This window comes from Acromyrmex echinatior, chromosome 2 (genome assembly GCF_024713525.1).
Source record: "Acromyrmex echinatior isolate Ae372 chromosome 2, ASM2471352v2, whole genome shotgun sequence".
Lineage (NCBI taxonomy): Eukaryota > Metazoa > Arthropoda > Insecta > Hymenoptera > Formicidae > Acromyrmex > Acromyrmex echinatior.
In genome coordinates, this window is record NC_141853.1 from 14451049 (window position 1) to 14470486 (window position 19438).

General features: G+C 31.5%; 1 protein-coding gene across 1 annotated transcript; it reads right to left on the reverse strand.

Annotated features, from left to right (window-relative positions):
* Positions 1-1945: 1945 nt before the first annotated feature.
* Positions 1946-14172, reverse strand: Dfd (homeotic protein deformed). Its single transcript, XM_011058048.2, has 2 exons — positions 11919-14172; positions 1946-4987 (listed from the first exon to the last, which is right to left on the reverse strand). The coding sequence occupies exons 1-2, from the start codon at positions 12799-12801 to the stop codon at positions 4302-4304; spliced, it is 1569 nt and encodes a 522-aa protein (XP_011056350.1). The 5' UTR covers positions 12802-14172; the 3' UTR covers positions 1946-4301.
* Between the last annotated feature and the right edge of the window lie 5266 nt (positions 14173-19438).

The following is a 19438-nucleotide window of genomic DNA, read 5'->3' on the forward strand; positions in this document are numbered from 1 at the left end:
AAAAATCATTTCTTTAAATCATCATTAGTCACTATTGATATTACAATTAATAATTTTTAAAACTAAAAAATAGAAGTGTTACATGTATATGTATAGATAATCTATCGATAATCTATAATATATGTATACTTATAAAAGATCAATTTATGAAATTATAACTATTTTGATATATTTTTTTTTGTTATTACTTTCTTTTACCTCATATACAGGGTGTCTTAAAATTCGCGCATTCGGATTACAGAATATGATACTTTATGCTAAAACAAATAATTTTTTTCTTTAGCAAAATTGCATCCGATAAATAATTTTTGCGCTTATTTGTTAACTTCAACCTGCTCTCCTGCAAAAACTACTTATCGAACGCAATTTTATTAAAGGAAAAAGTTGTTTTTTGTAATAAAACGAATAACTTTTTCCTGTAGTAAAATTACATTCAATAAATAATTTTTGCGTTTACTCATATAACTTCAACCTGCTCTCCTGCAAAAACTACAATACTTGTCAGACGCAATTTTGCAAAAGGAAAAAGTTGTTTGTTTTAACATAAAGTATTATGTCCTGTACTCCGAATGCGCGAATTTTGGGACACCCTGTATATCTGTATCTAAAAAAATGGAAGATATTTTCATTAACAAAATAAAATCAACAATAAAATTACCTAGTTACGAGCAATAAACAAAATTACATGCTTCTTATCGTTAGAATCTTATGGAAAATGAAATTGACATTGGTTAATAAATAAAGGGAGTTGAATGTAACAAGTAATGTGATAAAATATATGTATACAGATACCAAAATTTTTTTAATGGCGCGCATGTGTGTGTGTGTGTGTGTGTGTGTGTGTGTTATACATGAGTAGCGACCTTGATTCACGCCATAATATGTCTGACTTTGGAACCCGGTTGGTAGCAACATATCTAGGCAGTTGGCCGGGATGTTCGTGGCATGGGCGGAGGCAGGACTGCACAGGCGGCCCCCCATTCGCTTTCCGGGTGCCACCCTTCTTTTCGAGCTGCTGCGAGGTATCCCTTGCCCCGGGCTGCGGCAATCACGCACATGCTCGTGCATGCGCATGCGCTACTACGGCAACGTCGCACGCATGGGCGCCCACACGATTACATGGGGACAAGAGGGGGTTCAAGAAAATAGTAAATATATACTTATGGTATACACCATAATATCTTCTATAATACTTGTAAGTTATGATAGCGTATGCATTCAGAACTGCTTATTTTTTTATTAAAGTCACAAAGTGTATCTAAGTACTTCCGACTATTGTCACAAATAATGTTGCTAGTTTTCTTGAAATCGTCACTGTTACAGTTGTAGAAAATATAATAAATTATATGTATATAGTGAAAATATTATAATAATACAAGTTAATAAATATTTTAACCATTCATAAACAATGCTATAACATAAAAATTAATTTAGCGAAAAAATAAGATATTTATATTAATTGAATTATTAATTTAAAATAAAGCCTTTGTTTATCTATTAACACGTTCTAAATTATTTAGAACATATGATTATTAATATCCCTAGACTATTTTAATGTTAAATACAATGTCATTTTATATAACCTTATGACAAAAATATTTATTATATTGTCAAATTTATTTATTTTTTAAACCGGTTTTATGCGTAATATTACTCTCAGTTCTTAGCCTTATCGAAGTTAGAATGGAAACGTATATATTATACATATATACAACTGAATGCGAATGCACTTGAGGAAAAGATAATGTCAAAACTTAAGATAACAAGTAGCACTAATTTTAACTGATTAACGGTGTTTCCTGACAGAATAATAAATAGTGTAAAAAAATTATGAAAAACATTAAAGCAGGAAACTGTCATACGAATACATAAAAAAAACCATTGCATAAAAATAGTTGAGAGACAAGGTTAAATAAGGGTGGGAATATGATTTGGAAACATAACGTTATTGTAAATTACGAAACATTTATTTATTCATTTATTTACTTGACAGTTGTATAGTTTATCGATCCTTATGATCAATATAAACATAAGCATTGAAGTGTGCCCAATGATGTCCTTATCGTACATGCTATATACAATTAATAGTAATAGCAAAGAGGGTATAATGTCACACTTATAGAACAATCGAAACTCATACACTTATTTCTTATATTCTTTCACTAGTTACACTAATTCGATTTTTAGAATTAATGCATCTTAACGTTTATAACTCTGTTTCTTATACCTAATAATATTGTTTTGGTATATCGTCACAGCGGTTCTGTGCATTAATTGTTTGATTACTACTCGCTTAATAGTACAACTCTCGTTTTATTCACCGATAGGTGCAATTGCGTCCTAATTATTATTGGTCATTCCTCGTTTGCTTTCGGTAAAAATATATATATATATATATATATACTATTCATTTTGAATTATTTACAATGTTCCATTACAGAAAGATGTGTTCAAGTATAATTCAAGTAAGTTCTAATTAACTTGCATTATTTTTTTTAAATATTTAAAGAGGTTTTTTTAAAATATTTTGTTTCCGGCATTTAAAGATACATGACAATTTTTCTCAGAATGAATATGACATGACATACATAACAATTACACTTGTGTATTACTATAAAATTTGTTGCTTTCTATTACTAATAAATATTCTGCAATCATAATGATTAAATTTTTAAAAATCGAATTTTCTATAATGTAAAATATTAGTATCAACATATGCAATAATATACGTCAATGTACGAAATATGAACACTATTTCAATTGTTGTATATATAATAAAACTCTCTTTACACTAATATATACATAAAATTGAGTATATACAATTCACATTTCACAAGGTATAAATTCCTTTTTATTATAGATATTGATATTATGCAAATGATAGAGAGATGACTAATTATATTTTGAATTATAAGTTTTGATAAGAGGAATATAAGGAATATCCAGTTATTTGAAAACATAAAGAAAGTAATAGAAAGGCGTTTATAATTTTTTTATTACAATTAACCAATTGCAATAAAAAAACTACATTATAATTTAAGGAATTCTGCTTTCATTTGATTTTATTTGCACACATATGTACTTTTATTTGCCAAATGTAAAGTTCTAATCTGTCAGATGTTTATATTACATATATTACGCATAATACATATGCACAATTTTTTTATTATATTAAACAGTAGAAACCATATATGTATGTTATCACATAAAATTAGACATATTTGGATGGTATAGATATTCATGCGTCAAGAGTTTGTTTAACAGTTTGTTTAACAGTTTGACAATCGTATACAAATTTGTGAAACTTATAAATTTAAGGAATAAATAAGGGATATATATATATATATATCCCTTATTATTTTAAATAATAGAAAAAGTTTTAGAATTTCTATTAATTTAGGATGCATAAATATTTAAACGCAATATTCCAAATATGTTAATACACTAAACTTTATGCAATAAGGTATATATATATCATCTACTGTAAATACGTTATTATTCAATTTGAAACCTGAAACGCGTAATATCATGCTCAAATTTCATCATTGATTGGAATTTGCAATAATATAAAAAATTTGATAATAACTTGATTAAACAAATGTTATTATGATAATAGAGGATGGTGTGTTATAGCATTATTATTAAATTGTTTAATTAAAATAATTCAATTCAATAATCAATACTTAAAATCAAAAGCATGTAAATTTAGCCATGTATATAGTAGAAAATATTTTATAGCAAAAATAAAATTTTGTATTGTTTTGATATAAACAGATTCTTTATTATATTCATGAGCTATTAATAATAAGTGATTTATTATTAATTATCTGATAGCCTGACGGTTCTTTAGTTTTATTTTTCGAGACATTATTTTTGTTGACTACAGAATTATATGTTCCTTTCTATTCTTTATGTTTATCTAGGATTAATTTTTCAGACTTGGCTTTCACAACTTTACAAATTAGAGAACATTTTTACGTACAATAGATTTAAGAAATAGCTAAATAATTTTAGATCTAGCGTTTTATAGTGTAGTTAATGGATTGTAGTTGCAGACACTTGACATATTCACGTACGTAAAAAAAAAAAAAATAATAATACTGCTTTTTTTTGAAGACTATGAAGTCTTAGCTCACGTTTTGAGACTACTCTCCTTATTCATACTGCAATGAGAAAAACTCAAACTACGTTCATCTAATTTACAATAAATATCCAGTCAAATAGTGGAATTATCCATGGAGAGCAGTCGTTAAATGGTATTGAAAAAGTTATATCGTTGAATATACCTCACTAAATTGATGTTACAGAGCTGTGAGTCCATAGTCGGATTTTATCGTCGATGGCGGTACAGGAGCTGATACTTGCGACAATCCGGGAGGGCTAGTAGCCGGAGCGAGAGGACTGATACTTCCGGAACTTATGTGTCCCAACGGTCCTCCCGTCGGACCGTCCATCATTCCACCCACGTGATGATGACTCAGCTGTGCTTGGAGATGAGCCAGAGAATGAGGATGACCTTGAAAGCTCGGATGAACCACACCAACGGGATGAGGAATATTAGAGCTGACCCCATGAACTTCGCTCATATCATGACCGATGTTTGAGTCTAAACTGTTCTCCATACCACTGGAAGGTGAATTGTTGTTTTTCCTTTGACTATTGTTGTTACCAGTGCCGGACTTTGCCCGCGTCGCTGAAGTCTTTGCCGGTTTAGCTGCTGCTGATGACGCTTGGCCATTCGCATTTTTTCTGCGTACATTCTTCGTATTCGGTAACTTATGGTCCTTCTTCCATTTCATACGGCGATTCTGAAACCAGATTTTGATCTGTCGCTCCGACAGGACCAAGGTATGAGCGATCTCGATCCGTCGTCGTCTTGTCAGGTACCTATTGTAGTGAAATTCCTTTTCCAATTCGAGTATCTGATGCCTCGTGTAGGCTGTTCTCTGTCGTTTTGGCTCCATTCCAGGTTGGTATGAGCCGTTTGCTGCAAGGAAACAGAGATTGAAATATGTTAATACTAATAAGATTATAAATAACGGCAAATCCGGCTCAATTCTGGAGATACTACTTTCTTCTTAACCTAATGAGAGATATTCTATACAAGTAACTATGCAGGTTATATTTTAACACATGAAATTTACTTTAATAATAATAGTTAATCCGAAAAAATCAAAATTTAAAAATAACTATACTATATAGATGCTTTGAATAAAGTATTATATAGTCCTTCTTTCTTGAAAAAACTTAACTAGGATTTATATATTTATATATTTATATATTTATAGTTTGTTCTTATTATAAGATTGTTTTAAGTAACATTTTAAAAATACGTGTACTAATATAGCTCTATGACAAAGGCTATAGGTACTCAGGATGGTTTACTATGATTTAACAGCTCGAGATTTTGGCCAAAATTTAACATTTTTTTATATTCTCACTAAAATTTATAAATAATATATTCTAATAATGAAAAATATTTTTTATATTTACATTTTTTAATATTTAGAAAATTAAAGCACTTTCACATCGTATGTGTTATTAAAAATGAATTAACCAACTAAATTTTGTAATAATAGATTTCAACGAACAATTTAATATATTTATACATATGTACTAATAATATATTGATTTACAATGTAATCCTTATTGTGTTCTTCTAGCCAGATTTCGAATAATTTTTCGTATTTAAAATAATGCATGCCTAAAAAGAATAAATAATAACTATTTAACCGGCAGCTAGCTGTGACAACTAGATTTTATAATAATAAAACTGATATAAGAATAAAACTGATCACAAAGAAACATTTTACAAAATGTCATGTGAGGGAAATCAAGTAATTTTTTTGTAGGTTAATTATTATTTTATTATTACGCGATTTGACATTTTGTACCAACGTTGTGTATTATTTAATTTCTCTGCTTGTATAAGTTTTTGATTACTAATTTTTTATACAATAGTATAGTAAATACCTGCAACAAGAATGTGTAAAAGCTTTGTAAATAAATATTAATTCCTTAACGTATTTTGTAATTACCAAATTTTCACTAAATGATATGGCGAGAAAAAATAAACAAGCGAATCTCCCAGAGCGACGAATTTTGTATCCTATAGTGAGTGTAAGAAATCAATTATAAAAAACTGATATGAATTCTTTGATTACTGACATGTTATCTTTCAAATTCTACACATAAAAGACCCTATTAAAAAATTCGATTGACCTTTTGGCCAAAATTTTGAGTTCTTAAAACATAATGTGGTCTTAAATATAAGAATCAACTACAAATACCGACCCAAACGTTTCCTTCCAAATATTTAATGTCTAATATTTCATACTATAATAGATATTAAATATCACAGCGATTTAAAACTTTTCTAAAATAAACATTCTCTCTAAATCTCATGGAGTGAAATCTCACTCAAAGAAATTAAAAATTTAGCTTGTTTTAAAAAAATAGTGAAAATACGGCCATTCTTGTTTAAAAGTGCAGTTTTCACTCTTTTTAAAATGTTTACTCTTTTGGAATGAGATTCACTGCGAAGGAGTGAAATCTGCCAATCTTTTCACTCTTTTTTCAAGACAGACTAAATTTTCAGTCTCTTCAAGAGATTTTAGAGTCTCTCCATGAGATTTAGAGAGTTGTATAAAATTAATTAAGGAGTACAGTTTATTTATATACTTAAAGTTTTTTTTAATGCAAAGTTCTTTATTTTTAATCGCTTGTAATACTAAAAAGCTATCAGCATCTTAATATTTTTGCTATAAAATGAATATCTAATTCATAAAAGATTTATTCTTGAAATATAATTCATGTATTACGCGATGCTCTTTATATTTTATATACATTGTATAAAATGCTCCAAGGATTTATATAATAAATTTCTTCCAATAAATTTCTATTTGTTCATTCTTTAAATAATTTAAGAAGTTAAAACAGATTTTAATATATTAATAATTCTAAATCTTTGCATTACAAGTGATTGATAAATAACTTTTCATGAACTCTCAAAATTATAAATAAATATAATACAACATTATTTTTAATTTAATTTCTAATAAAGTTTACTTTACACTTTAATTATTCAATTTTAATGTTTTTGATTAACTTATTATTATTATATACATATCAGTTTAATTCCGCATGAGTAATTGGTAACCCACGTTAGAATGTCCGTTCAAGCTGTTTGATGTTTTGGCTATAAAAAGAATTAATACGTAATTATACAATAAATTCTGATATATATTATGCAAGGATACATATGAAGTTATGATGTATGTTATTGGTATATTAGGTTTTCTTCTTTATAACAATAAGTTTTATTATTTAATCATTATAAAATACATTTATTTAACAAATATATAATACACACAAACAAAAATCGTCGGTTACGGGTGACTTACATCATAGCTTTCATACATAATGTAGCTTATAATATGGTGAATAAAAAATGTCATGGACGTAAGGCTCAATAATAGATTTTTTAGTTATCAAGTGTATCAAAGCTATCATACTATATAATAAAAGCAAAGGTTTGTTCTGTATTATAAGCTAAACTAACTCATTCGAGAACAATTTTCAACACGGAATCCTCTAAATTTCATATTATATACTTTATATAATTATATTCATTATTGTAAACAGTATTATGGTATTAATAATATTTGTAGCTTCGAAGCTTTGAAAAATAGTATATATTCTGCATATAAGAAATTTCATTGCTCAGTTTTTTCGTACAAAATTAATTTTTTTCATGTCTGAAATCAACTATTCTTTTTTTTCTTAATATTCCCACTTCTAAGATTTTTATTAATAATCCAACGATATATAAATAAATCTTTAAACAATTTTATTGAACATTATTAATTGTATTGTTGTTACATGCACTAAAGTTTTTATAATTTTCATTAGGCATATAGATATATGTATATAATTCGTAAAATTCCAGCAATAACTTTTATAAAGAATGGATTAATTCAGAATGCTCATACACACATACACACACACATACACAAATCTTTTTTCTCAAGTTGTTAAAATGTAGTACAAGATGCAAATAACATGAAAAATGATTCGTTTATGGACTCGAGTCATACGCTATTTTAACAATAAAAGGAAAACAATTCGTTGTACTTTATAGATTACTACTTCAATTATAAAATATTCTTTACGTTGATGTCTAGAGAGATATTATACGCAAATAACATTTTTATAGCATATGACCATTCGTCATGGCCGTTTTGAATAGCATCAAAGTCGGTTGAAGTGACTTTTGTAATCTGATCAATCCATGAGATATGTCGGTTGAGTTGTGAAGGTAGAATACGCGTATGCAAATTCACGAGGATAAAAAGTGCCAAGCGTACACATGCATTGATCCCGCTAAGCATCATCTAAAGAAATATAGAAACAATATTCTTTGATTATTCTTTGCAAACTAGCTTGAAAGCTAGCTTCAATAATTTGATAATCTTATTCGTCAAGTCCGTTAAATTTTTTAAAGACCTATTTGAAATATGGAATTCATCATCATGCAATTTCTACGGAAATCTCTATAAAATATTTAACGCGCATATACAGAAATGAATATTAATAATCACGAAATGTTCCAAGTATTTTAGAAAATAATCAGATATGATTGAAACACTACAAACGACTGAATAAGTAGATTGAAAATAAAAACATCCTGCTGTGGCACGTTGATGTTAATATTTGTGAGTCACGCTAGTAGCAATCCGTGGTGGTCTGTTCAGTTCGATAGAGGAAACATGGGAACAAGTTCAGTCTAGAATCCGTGCAGACATTCCATTCCGAGCTGACCGTCGGTCTCGTGGAGGCCCCTTTTAACTCCGACGTCCGGCGACCATACTTCGACAACCAAAGGGGAGAGATTGCAGTCTCTGACAGCCCGACGGACGAGCATACCAAAGTCCAGAGATTTCAAATATTAAATTGCGCGATTCCTAACATTACGATAAGTGTAACTTATAATACCGTATGTTTAACGGAACATCTTAATTTCACAATTACAACTGTTAAAACCATTTTATATCATACATCTTCGTAAATCAAACTTTTTCATTAAAAGTATTAAAGACTATTTTTTAGTCTTGCTAAATATATCTCTCTGTTCTATTTTTTATGCAATAATTAAAATATATTCTCTGTTTGTATTGCTATATACGTATTAGTTAATAAATTTTATAAAATATTTATTGTAACCTTTATATAATTATTGTATACAGATGCATATTATTGGTAAATTATAAATAATATTCCTTGAGATAATCCAAAATATTCCTTGAGATGTTTTTACTAAAATAAATTTTTTTAGAGATATTTATTTTTATCATACATTGTAAACTATCGCATGTGAAATTTTTTTTAGAATAATATTAAATGCTAAGGATGTTTTAGACATATTTTCAAAACGATAACAAAATTATAAAAAATTACAGATTATTCTAAATCACATTTAAAAATAATACGACAAATTTGGTGACAGTTTACTATCTGGATCATAAGTCATTTTAATAAATAGTCGTATTTTTTAAATCTGTGCTCAAATAAAAATATATGGAAATATATTACAAAATAAATGATAAAAATCTCAATTTTTTAATATAAGTACATATATTCAAGATTATTTACGTAGAATTACATTGAGATGAACTAGTTGTTCAGTAAATAATCAAGATATTTATGTGTTCTATATCTTTGTAATTTATCAGTGAATCACAACAAAACTTTGCATAAATTATTTTGAATATTTAAAGATTTTGAATACTTATAAAAGAAAAATATAAATTTTTTAATCATTTAAAAAATTTTAATTTTTAACAATAAAAATAAAATAAATAAACTACAAAAATGTGTTATTAAACAAAAATTTAATCTTATTCACATAATTTTCACATATAGTATATAGTTTATTTGAAGTGTAAATATTAAAACTTTACTTCCAAATTTAATTTTCTTTGCAGGAATTGTATGTCTAACACATCCTTAAAGAATATTAAAAGTAAAATCACATTCAAATAATATCGCTCTTTTGTTTTGTTATTATAAAATTAATTTGAATAAAACGCTATTTTTTTGTACATTAATTTTTAGTGTTAATAATAGAGATAACAAGTTTTTGTTGTAAACAATTTTACTTGGAAGCATAAATTATGGTATTCAATCTCTCCTGTGTGGTATAAAATTTTATTTTCTATTGTATCATATGCAATGGATTCAAAAGAAATACTTGCAAGCTGGAATGAACAGCATTTTCCACAGAATAGAAATTTTTGTGGCGGCAAGGCCAATCTAATTCTGAAGGGACATTACGTTGCAAAAACTATCTTTGGAAATTCTTTAATGAGAACTTCTTTCTACCTGCTGAAATAGTTTCTAGTTTAGCATAATGTAAAAAAAACGACAAACTTTGAAGAAATGAATGCGTTACAGGTATACTTATAGAGGCATTGCTCAGTAATTTGTGAAACATTAATTAATATACCTGTGTGTTGTGGTTACGCTCAAAATATCTTTCTATTTTTATGAAGATAGGAAGCACGCGTATATTAATTCTGGAAGTAGTTGTCTGATTAATTATGAAAGAAGAACTACATTCGCGCTAATTGCCTTAATTACAACAACTAGGAGCGCTATACCATCACCGGCATCTGTTTCAAGTCTTGAGCGTTAGCAACCTTGCACAATGATGAATGTCTACTTAAAACATGGCAGAATCTCTATGTCGAATTTCGAAATTTATTTTTTGTCCGCAACACTGAATTGTGTGCTGTGGACGTCCCATTATTGTAGTATACGTTCGCTACTGTGCGAAAGATGAAGATATATTAGGCGTAACTGAATTCACCTATAAAACGAGGTGCCGTTACAACCTCACACAGGTGATTGCAAGGTGCTAGGATGGATAAATTTCAGCCCATAACTCTTCAGGACCGTTCTAAAGCTCGTCACCTTGTAAACACATAATATAATGTATACCTAAATATATAAATAGATCGGCAGGTCTTTTATGTGTTCAGAAAATAAGTTTTCAAATCGTTTCTGTACCAGCGTTCCTTCACATTCTTATTGCTGTTTTATTTTGTAACAATATTGACAAATAAGAATAATAAAATAGGAAATAGTAAACATTAGTTCAACTAGTTAATTAGTTCAAATTTTTGCTTTTCATTTCGTTAAGAAAGAACAATAATTTTTGTGAGAGAATTAAAATGAAAAAAAAAAAACATTAAACAGAAAACGCGGCAGCGTCTTGTATCACAAATATACTTTCAAGTATTAAATGTATTTTTTATTAGTAGGTGTATCATTTCATGAACGAGGCGCTACAACGTATTCTTTGTAAGAAAGAGAATGCTATTGAAATAAATTATTATATCTTTTTAAATAAATTAATATCGGAAAATGTATACATTTGGAGAGGAATATAAATTTGTCCTATGACATTTATTTTACCATAATATTATGATAATAGACTTTATACATTTAAGATTATTGAGTACATAAGATATCTCTTCAAGCCGTCGGATATATTTCTGTAAACGGTTAATTACGCTTCCTTCACGATATAACCCAAAATGAAAATATTGATAACATTTATTAATCGTAGCGCAAAACTAAGATTATATAAAATTGTACTTTACTAATTAAATTATGTGCGTTTATACTTATTAAATAAATAAACTGATAAATATAAACAGTGGTTTCCAAATTGAAAATGGATATAAAAAGATCTTTAAAATAAATAAAATGGAAGGATAAAGATAAAAAAAATGTAATATTACGATATAAGTGACGAAAACAAAATAAATTTCAATATTACTGTATCAAACAACAATTACAAGGTATATTCCACTGGTGGGAATAACAAACATAACTGTAAATTCATATAAACTCACCGACGCCTGCAACATGAATTTTTTTCATCCACGGATAAATTGTACGATCTCTATTCTCTTCGTCTTCTTCTTCTTCCTCCATCATTCCCGGTGAACCCTCCATCTGACCATCTTCTATGTCATCCGCATCCGAGCTGTCTTCTACATGGTGTTGTTGTTGCTGCGGCGGCGTTTGTTGTTGGCCGCTCTGTATATGTTGAGATTGCTGAGACAACGATTGTTGCGTTTGAAGATCAGGTGAATTGTCTCGGTGCAACTGACCCGAACCGGCTGGACTGCAGGCATTATTTTCATGCTGGTGATGCTGAAGGGCATCCGGCTGTTGCTGCACATGATTCTGCATTATAGATGGTGATAGAGGCGTGGATCCAAGGATAGTTGACGTCGGTACAGATGGTTGTTGCTGCTGCTGTTGCTGCTGTTGACTTTGTATTGACGACGGACATGTGAGCGGTGGTTGTTGAGCTTCCGGCGGCATCGCTAAAGCACCAACCGCGTGATGATGAGAATGTAAACTAGCGTGATGAACCGCATGCACTTGGTGATGAGGATGATGAGGCCCATAATATCCGCCGTATCCTGCATATCCTCCGTTTAATTGTACCGCAGAGGAAGCCCCGTAAGGAGTTGACGCCGCTTGATGATGATGTTGATGATAGCCGTACTGTAGTTGAGATTGCGGATGGCTTAAATGATGACCACCGCTACCGCCTGAAAAGAAGTCTGCTCCGGTCGAAGGTATATAATTACTCTGACTGTACTCCTCGTTGGGAGGAAACTTTGGATCGACCAACGAGGAAGTAGTGGCTAGATGATGATTTCCAGCTTGTTGTTGATGCTGATGGTGATGGTATCCACCGGCGGATGGAAGAAAGGAATTCATGTTCTTGAGTACTTTCTTGTGAAAAACACGCACTCACGATAGTCCAAATGAATTTTAAACAACCGCACTTCTTGATTCTTTTCTTTTATCTTGCTATCTGCATCAATTCTTTGATACGGCACACCATTTCGAGTTCATATAATATTCATTCTCAAGCTTACACTGCACGGCACTGCGCTATGGTCCATCGTCCACACCTCACCGTCTCTCCTGCGAAAAGGGGTGACGTTTTCTCGAAAGGAGGAAAAGAGAGAAAGAAAGAGAGGGAGAAAAGAGAAAAGAAATGGAAAGAGCGGGGCCACAACGAGCACAGGACTCCCGGTGGACAGCTGCTTATTCTCTCCTCTCCTTCCGCCACTTTCGCGATCCTCCACGACCTCGTTCGCTCCTTCCCGCCCACCGGAGCCCAATTACCATACCACGTGACCACAAAACCGACCAATCGGAGCTGCTTCTAGTCCGCGACCATGATGGATAACCACGGCACGCATGCAACACGTGAGTGGCGCCGCGAGAACCACTGCGGCAGGTGCAGCAACTTCTTGCTTTACTTCGCTATTTCACGATTGTCATCGGGGAATCCGTAGACACACTTGTAGTTTATTAATTTTTATACACTGTCTCCAAGTGTCTTGCTTCTTAATATAATACACTACACTTTTACATAAACTTTCACTTCTTATTCACATTATCAGCCTAATGTGAGTATCAAGCTGACTTTTCTGCAAACAACTCTGATGAGTCAAGCGTTTCCATACGAATCATTTTTTTTTTTTTTTAAATAAACGAATATGTTACCTTCGAATTACACTTCACTACTATATTTCAAACAGTTAATGATTTCTACTGTAAATATAAGATTTAGTCAGACGTAAAGTTTCGACGGAAAGCCCTGAAAGTGAGCTCGTCGCGCGTCAGCAGAAACTCGTCTGGCAACTCTGGTTTGCTTCCAACTCCCTCCAGCTCCGTTCGCGCCGGTTGGTTTTGAGCCGATGCGGAGAGCCGTGTCCCCTCTTTCTCGTCATGCGTCTTCTCTAGAATCATCCCCACTCCGCGACAGCATGAGACCAACCCCTGCCACGGAAACAGTGGATCTTGTGCCCTTATGGGGCATACTCGAGGGTACCTATATAACCGTGCAGTCACTCCTACATATTCCCCTAACCCGCCTCCATGCTTCTGAATTCATCTTATAGCCAGAGTTAATGCTAAGAGAAACGGTGGCAATGAACGTTAATGCTGTTGATATCGAATATCGAGTTGCGAGGACAATCGTGATACTAATTCACAACTACTTGTCGTGACCAGCAGGTGTTACCATAATCGCCCATTACAGCTCCATTTGCCAATATTATATGAAAACTGAACGTTAATTGATCTCTATTAAGTCTCTTCCCTATTAAGTGGATGTAATTTAATATCTGAAGTTGCTATTAATAAAATATATTTATCAATATTAATTGATATATTCATACACACAAGTTAAATATATTTTCTGTATCTATATTTTAAGTAAAAATAAATACATTTTTATACTAATTATTACGAAACGAGGAGAAATGAGTAAAGGATAAATGGATATATGCTATTGTTAAATTAGCCATCTTTAATTTTATAATTAATTAACACTCAAGTGATATGTTACGTAAGACGAGATTAAATTGGCTAAATTAATAGTAATAGATCTGCCATTCGATTACATTCTGCTCATATTAATACATTGGTGTCTCGGCGTACTCGGTCAAGTACGTCTACTCGCGATCAGCTGCGTGGCATAGAGAATATAAAACGCCGAGTCATTACACAAAGAGCATACTCACTGTGTTTTGCCTTGGTACGACAATACAGCACGGTAAATTTAAGCTACGTTGACTGTGTACTGTATAAACGAATCAGGAAATAACAGTATATTGTAGAACGGTATTGTAGAACAAAAGCGACGTAAGGCCAATATTTCGTATGGATTACGTAAATTTTAGTTTAAAATTCATACTTTTGACCGAAAAAAACAATTTTTTATTGTCGAAAGTCCTTTAATTAATGTCAGATACGCGCCAAATAGAGAAGATAGAAATAATTTAGGATTGAACATTTTCAGGAAGGCTGAAAACGCATCGCGCGTTTTTACGAGATCTGTCTTTCTCTCTTGAGTTAGTTCTTCGTTTACCCGGATACGCCACGGCTTATTTCTATTTTTCTTATGGCCACTTCATGTCGCTCCAAGCAGGAGAGCGGAGCTTTGAGTGGAATCTGGAAGAGTCCAGAGGGTTGAAGGGGCCGCTGAATGACGTAGAGAAGGCTAGAGGGGGTTGTCTTCTCGTTTTGCGACACAACCTCCTCGTCTTTATCACCGACGACGCTCGGGAACTGCTGTCCTTCTCTCTTTCCTCATCCACCGCCATCTTACGCCATCTCTACTTTCGTCGTCTCGCTCCTTTCCTCCGGTTCTGCTCCGAGTCTTCTGCTCTTGTCTTCCGGCGAAACACGATCAATCACTTTTCCCAGTCTGCCGGCATGACACCCCCTTTACACCCACGGCTATCCTCGAAGAGGGCCTGCTTCGTCAACGACGAGTCCTTTCGGCTACCGGACGAATGTGTGATCATCCAAGTGACGATTATCGTGAGATCACACACGTGGGTCTGTCATATCACTTCATGAATTTTGTTGTCTACCAAAGGATTGTCGATGTTTTGACGTCCAAAACGAATTATGTTTATGAGAAATTATATTGACATTTTAGAGATGTATCAAATATCTTTAATATTAATGAATTTTTAAACAATATATTTGTAATTGAGGAAAATCTGTTTGTTGAAGTTATTCGGTAGTGTTACATTTAAATATTTTGGAGTCGGAGTAAACATTACAATGACAAAAATGCGCTTTTTAAATAATTGATTTTAAACTATAACACATATTCTTCTCTCTCTCTCTCTCTCTCTTTTTCCCCCCTCTCCCCCTCTCTCTTTATAAAAACCCGCTTGGCAAGAATTCTTCGTGGATTCAAGATTTAAAGAGTTCAACGGACTTGCATCATGATAATGATAAATGAGGACGAAACAGTTTACGATTTAATATCAATCTTGGCCAAGGCTGGTGCTTATTATTGCCCATTAGTAAAGTTTTAATAACGCAATACGGTGCTCGGACGGGGGTGGAACCGTTGCGATTTATCATTTTCATCGCTTTATTAACGGCGTTTCAGTTATATTCAACTTGTTGATCGCTTATGAAAGAGGAGCATCGTCTCTGATATTGAAGCTGCGCGAATTTGCGTTTCCGGGATTATTTTTAGCGAGGTCCAACTGATTAATCATCTCTACCAAAGGCAGAAAACTGCAGACGAGATATTTTGAGGGAAATTGATATGATTAAAAAAAATATATATAATTGTTGAAGTTTCATTTCTACAGTTACAATAAGTAGTTTATAGGAAACACGATACATGAATGCATTGATGAATAATGTAATAATTGTTGTTTCACTTCAAAATTGTAGAATAAGTTAGTCTTCGAAGAAATCATAATTTAATCTTTGTTACATTCTTCGGGGAATTATCGATCAATGATTCGTTCTAAATTCAAAGTACGTTCAAAATATTTGCGGATCAATATAATTCTATGATGATCGATAGATCTTTTGGGGAAAATCATGCGCGATACATCTTACGCATAGCATTTCAAATTTTGAAATTTAGAAAATGTGAATGTTTTTCGCATTCGTTCGAACTCAAGGTGTTGGCAGCGGATCTGTCCAAGGTGAGAAACATGAGTCTCTGGAGATTCGCTTTCGCTGCTGAGTCACGATCTCGAGCTTGCCGACATGAAAAGGGGTCCATATTCCCTTGGGGACATCCAGTATACATCTGATGCCTTAGATGCCTTCCGAATGTCTTTCAAAACTGTTTCTTTTTTTACGTATGCTCGATTAGACAATATAAAAATGTGCACAAATATTTTGCAATTTTTTCCAATATGAAAAGAAAAATATAAATAAAAAGTCAATTATTTTATCAAAAAGAGAGAGAGTTATGAGAAATAATCATAGTGTATCATCTTTTCTGTTGAAATATGAATGCGTTTTTATAAGTTTTATATAAGTTTTTTTAACAGAGAAAATATAATTACAAAATTTTTAGATGATTATTTATAAACCGCAATTTATGGTCAAAAAAATAATTTGTTAAAAAAATATTTCTATAAAAAATGTAAAAAGTATCACGCGAAGCGACAATAGCTCGACGAGCGGCATTGACGCAAAGTCACGTTGATGGCAATGAACATGACATCTTTCATCAGGCAACTGGACGAATACCCCAAGTTCGATGTCTGAAGCAGCATGTGAGTGAAAGTGTCAGCTGTAAGTCATTTCTTGGCCAACAGTAGCCCCACTTACAGGAGAAGATGAAGAGTCACTAGAAGCGCGATAATTATCGACTGGGCATTGCAGTAAAGATGTTAACGCGACCTTCGATCTGTAACCTCGTACAATTACCACCTGACATCGCCGCTTGAAAGCAATTTGCATATACAACGCACTTTTCCAGCTTCCTTGAAAAGATAGCGGAAAATAAAAAAGTGCCTGTAGCCGTTTATGTCGACAACGCGTGAAGAGATGCAAAAGTGGCTCGTTACTTTTGCAATTCGAAGCGTCGTTAGCGCCAATCCCTCTTGACAATCTTGACACTCTTCCTCAAACAAATCCGGGGTCAACTAACGCGAGGACATACGGAATGTGTGGTTTGCACAGGCGTAGCTGAAACTACTGAAAGCATTAAAACTGTGCTTAAGTTTTTAAAAACGATGCTTATATTTCTAATTGCAATAATAAGATGTAGATCCATCATTATTATACTAACAGCAATAATTAATGCGACATAAGTTTTTTTACCTTGTTTTATACACATTTACATGTAATTACATAATTATATATTTATTCTAATTGTTCTTGAATTTTATGCTGATCAAAAAATCGAAAATTACTGAATTTTTAAATATATCATACACGATATTATAAACGGTGATGAATGTATATAGTCTTAGCATTGTCAGCTGTTTTTATTTGCAACAGCAGCAGCATTGCTTGCCGAAGAGACGGCATTTACGCGAACACATTTACACGTTCTACAGGATGTTGATTACTGCCTGAAGCAGAAAGAAAGAAGGAGGTAAGGAGGTTAAGGTCGTTTGCCACCCATGACCCTGGTAATTACCATACGACACCCTCGATCTTCCGTTTCAAAAGCAGTTTGCACACTGTAAATGTTTTGGTATTGTTCGGAAAGAATAGGTCAGGTTTTCTGATGATTGGCAGATGATGACCTAGAATCTGTCTCTCTGCTAATTGTTTTCAAACGGTCTGTGGTCTGGGACTTTGACGAGTAGCATGCTTTGACAGATCCTTTGAATAAAGGGCATTTCAATATCATTGACTACAATAACCTTAGAATAAATCATGAATGCCAACGAAATATATAAAGGATCCTTTTGTAATGAAAAAAATGTAAAAAATTTTAGATAATTTTCAAATTACAAGAACTTTATAAAATTTTTGTTATTGAATATTTCTTTTACTATAAATAAACGAGTCTGTTATATCTAAAAAAGAAATTAAGAAGAATTAACAAAATCTGCGTAAAATAATATACGATTTGTTAATATATTTTTATCATAATTTTTGTCGATTAATTTCATTATTCTAACGTATTGCAAACAAACTTAAAGCTATTATAATAGATGGCTTTGTACATAAACATTAAATATGTGTATTAGAAACAAGAACATGAATCCACAAATATAATAAGTATACAACAAATGCTCTTATTCTTAAATATATTCACACTTATAATATTAAAGACATTGTTCAAGATATTAATGCAAGCAGTATCAGTAAGAATACATTTTTATTTGGTTTATTATGTACGAATAAATATGTATCTTTATAATATTATATCTTGTAAATATTAAATAATTTATTAACTACATGTGTGCAATTAATAAATAAGTATTAAATAAATGGTAATATTAAATTAAACTCATTTTGATTTTATTTGCTTCTCATTATGTTGTGCTATTTTTAATAATTGACAATTTGAAAGAATAATTAATCATAACATTTTCTTATATTGCAAAGTGTCATTAGAATCTTCTATAAAAAAATAACTTTATGACATATATAAAGCCAAATCTTTATGACATTAAAATCAAATAAAGAAACAAAAAATTTCATTTTATAGATATCTAAAGTATTATATAAGAATACTTACGTTAGAATTATTTTAATTGGGTATTGAAAGGAGTTAAAATTAAAAATTGTATTGTTGTGTGATAAAATCGTAACTTTAATTTTTTATTTCTAATAAGAAAAGATCAATATGTATTTGCACAAATCATAATACAATATTTTTATGCATTCTTTAGCAAATTTAATTTCAAAGCCAATACTTATTGTGAATTTTTTTCAAATACATGCATTTGTGGGTCTTGCTTTTCTGAAAACGAAGAAACAGCACTCTGGAAAAGTGTTGTTGCAGAAGGTAAGTGCAAAGGGATGTCCCGAAGGCACGAAGGTTTCGAGAACGGGAGACGAAGAAAGAGCACACGGCAGCGCGAGGCTAAGATTAATGGATTTGTAT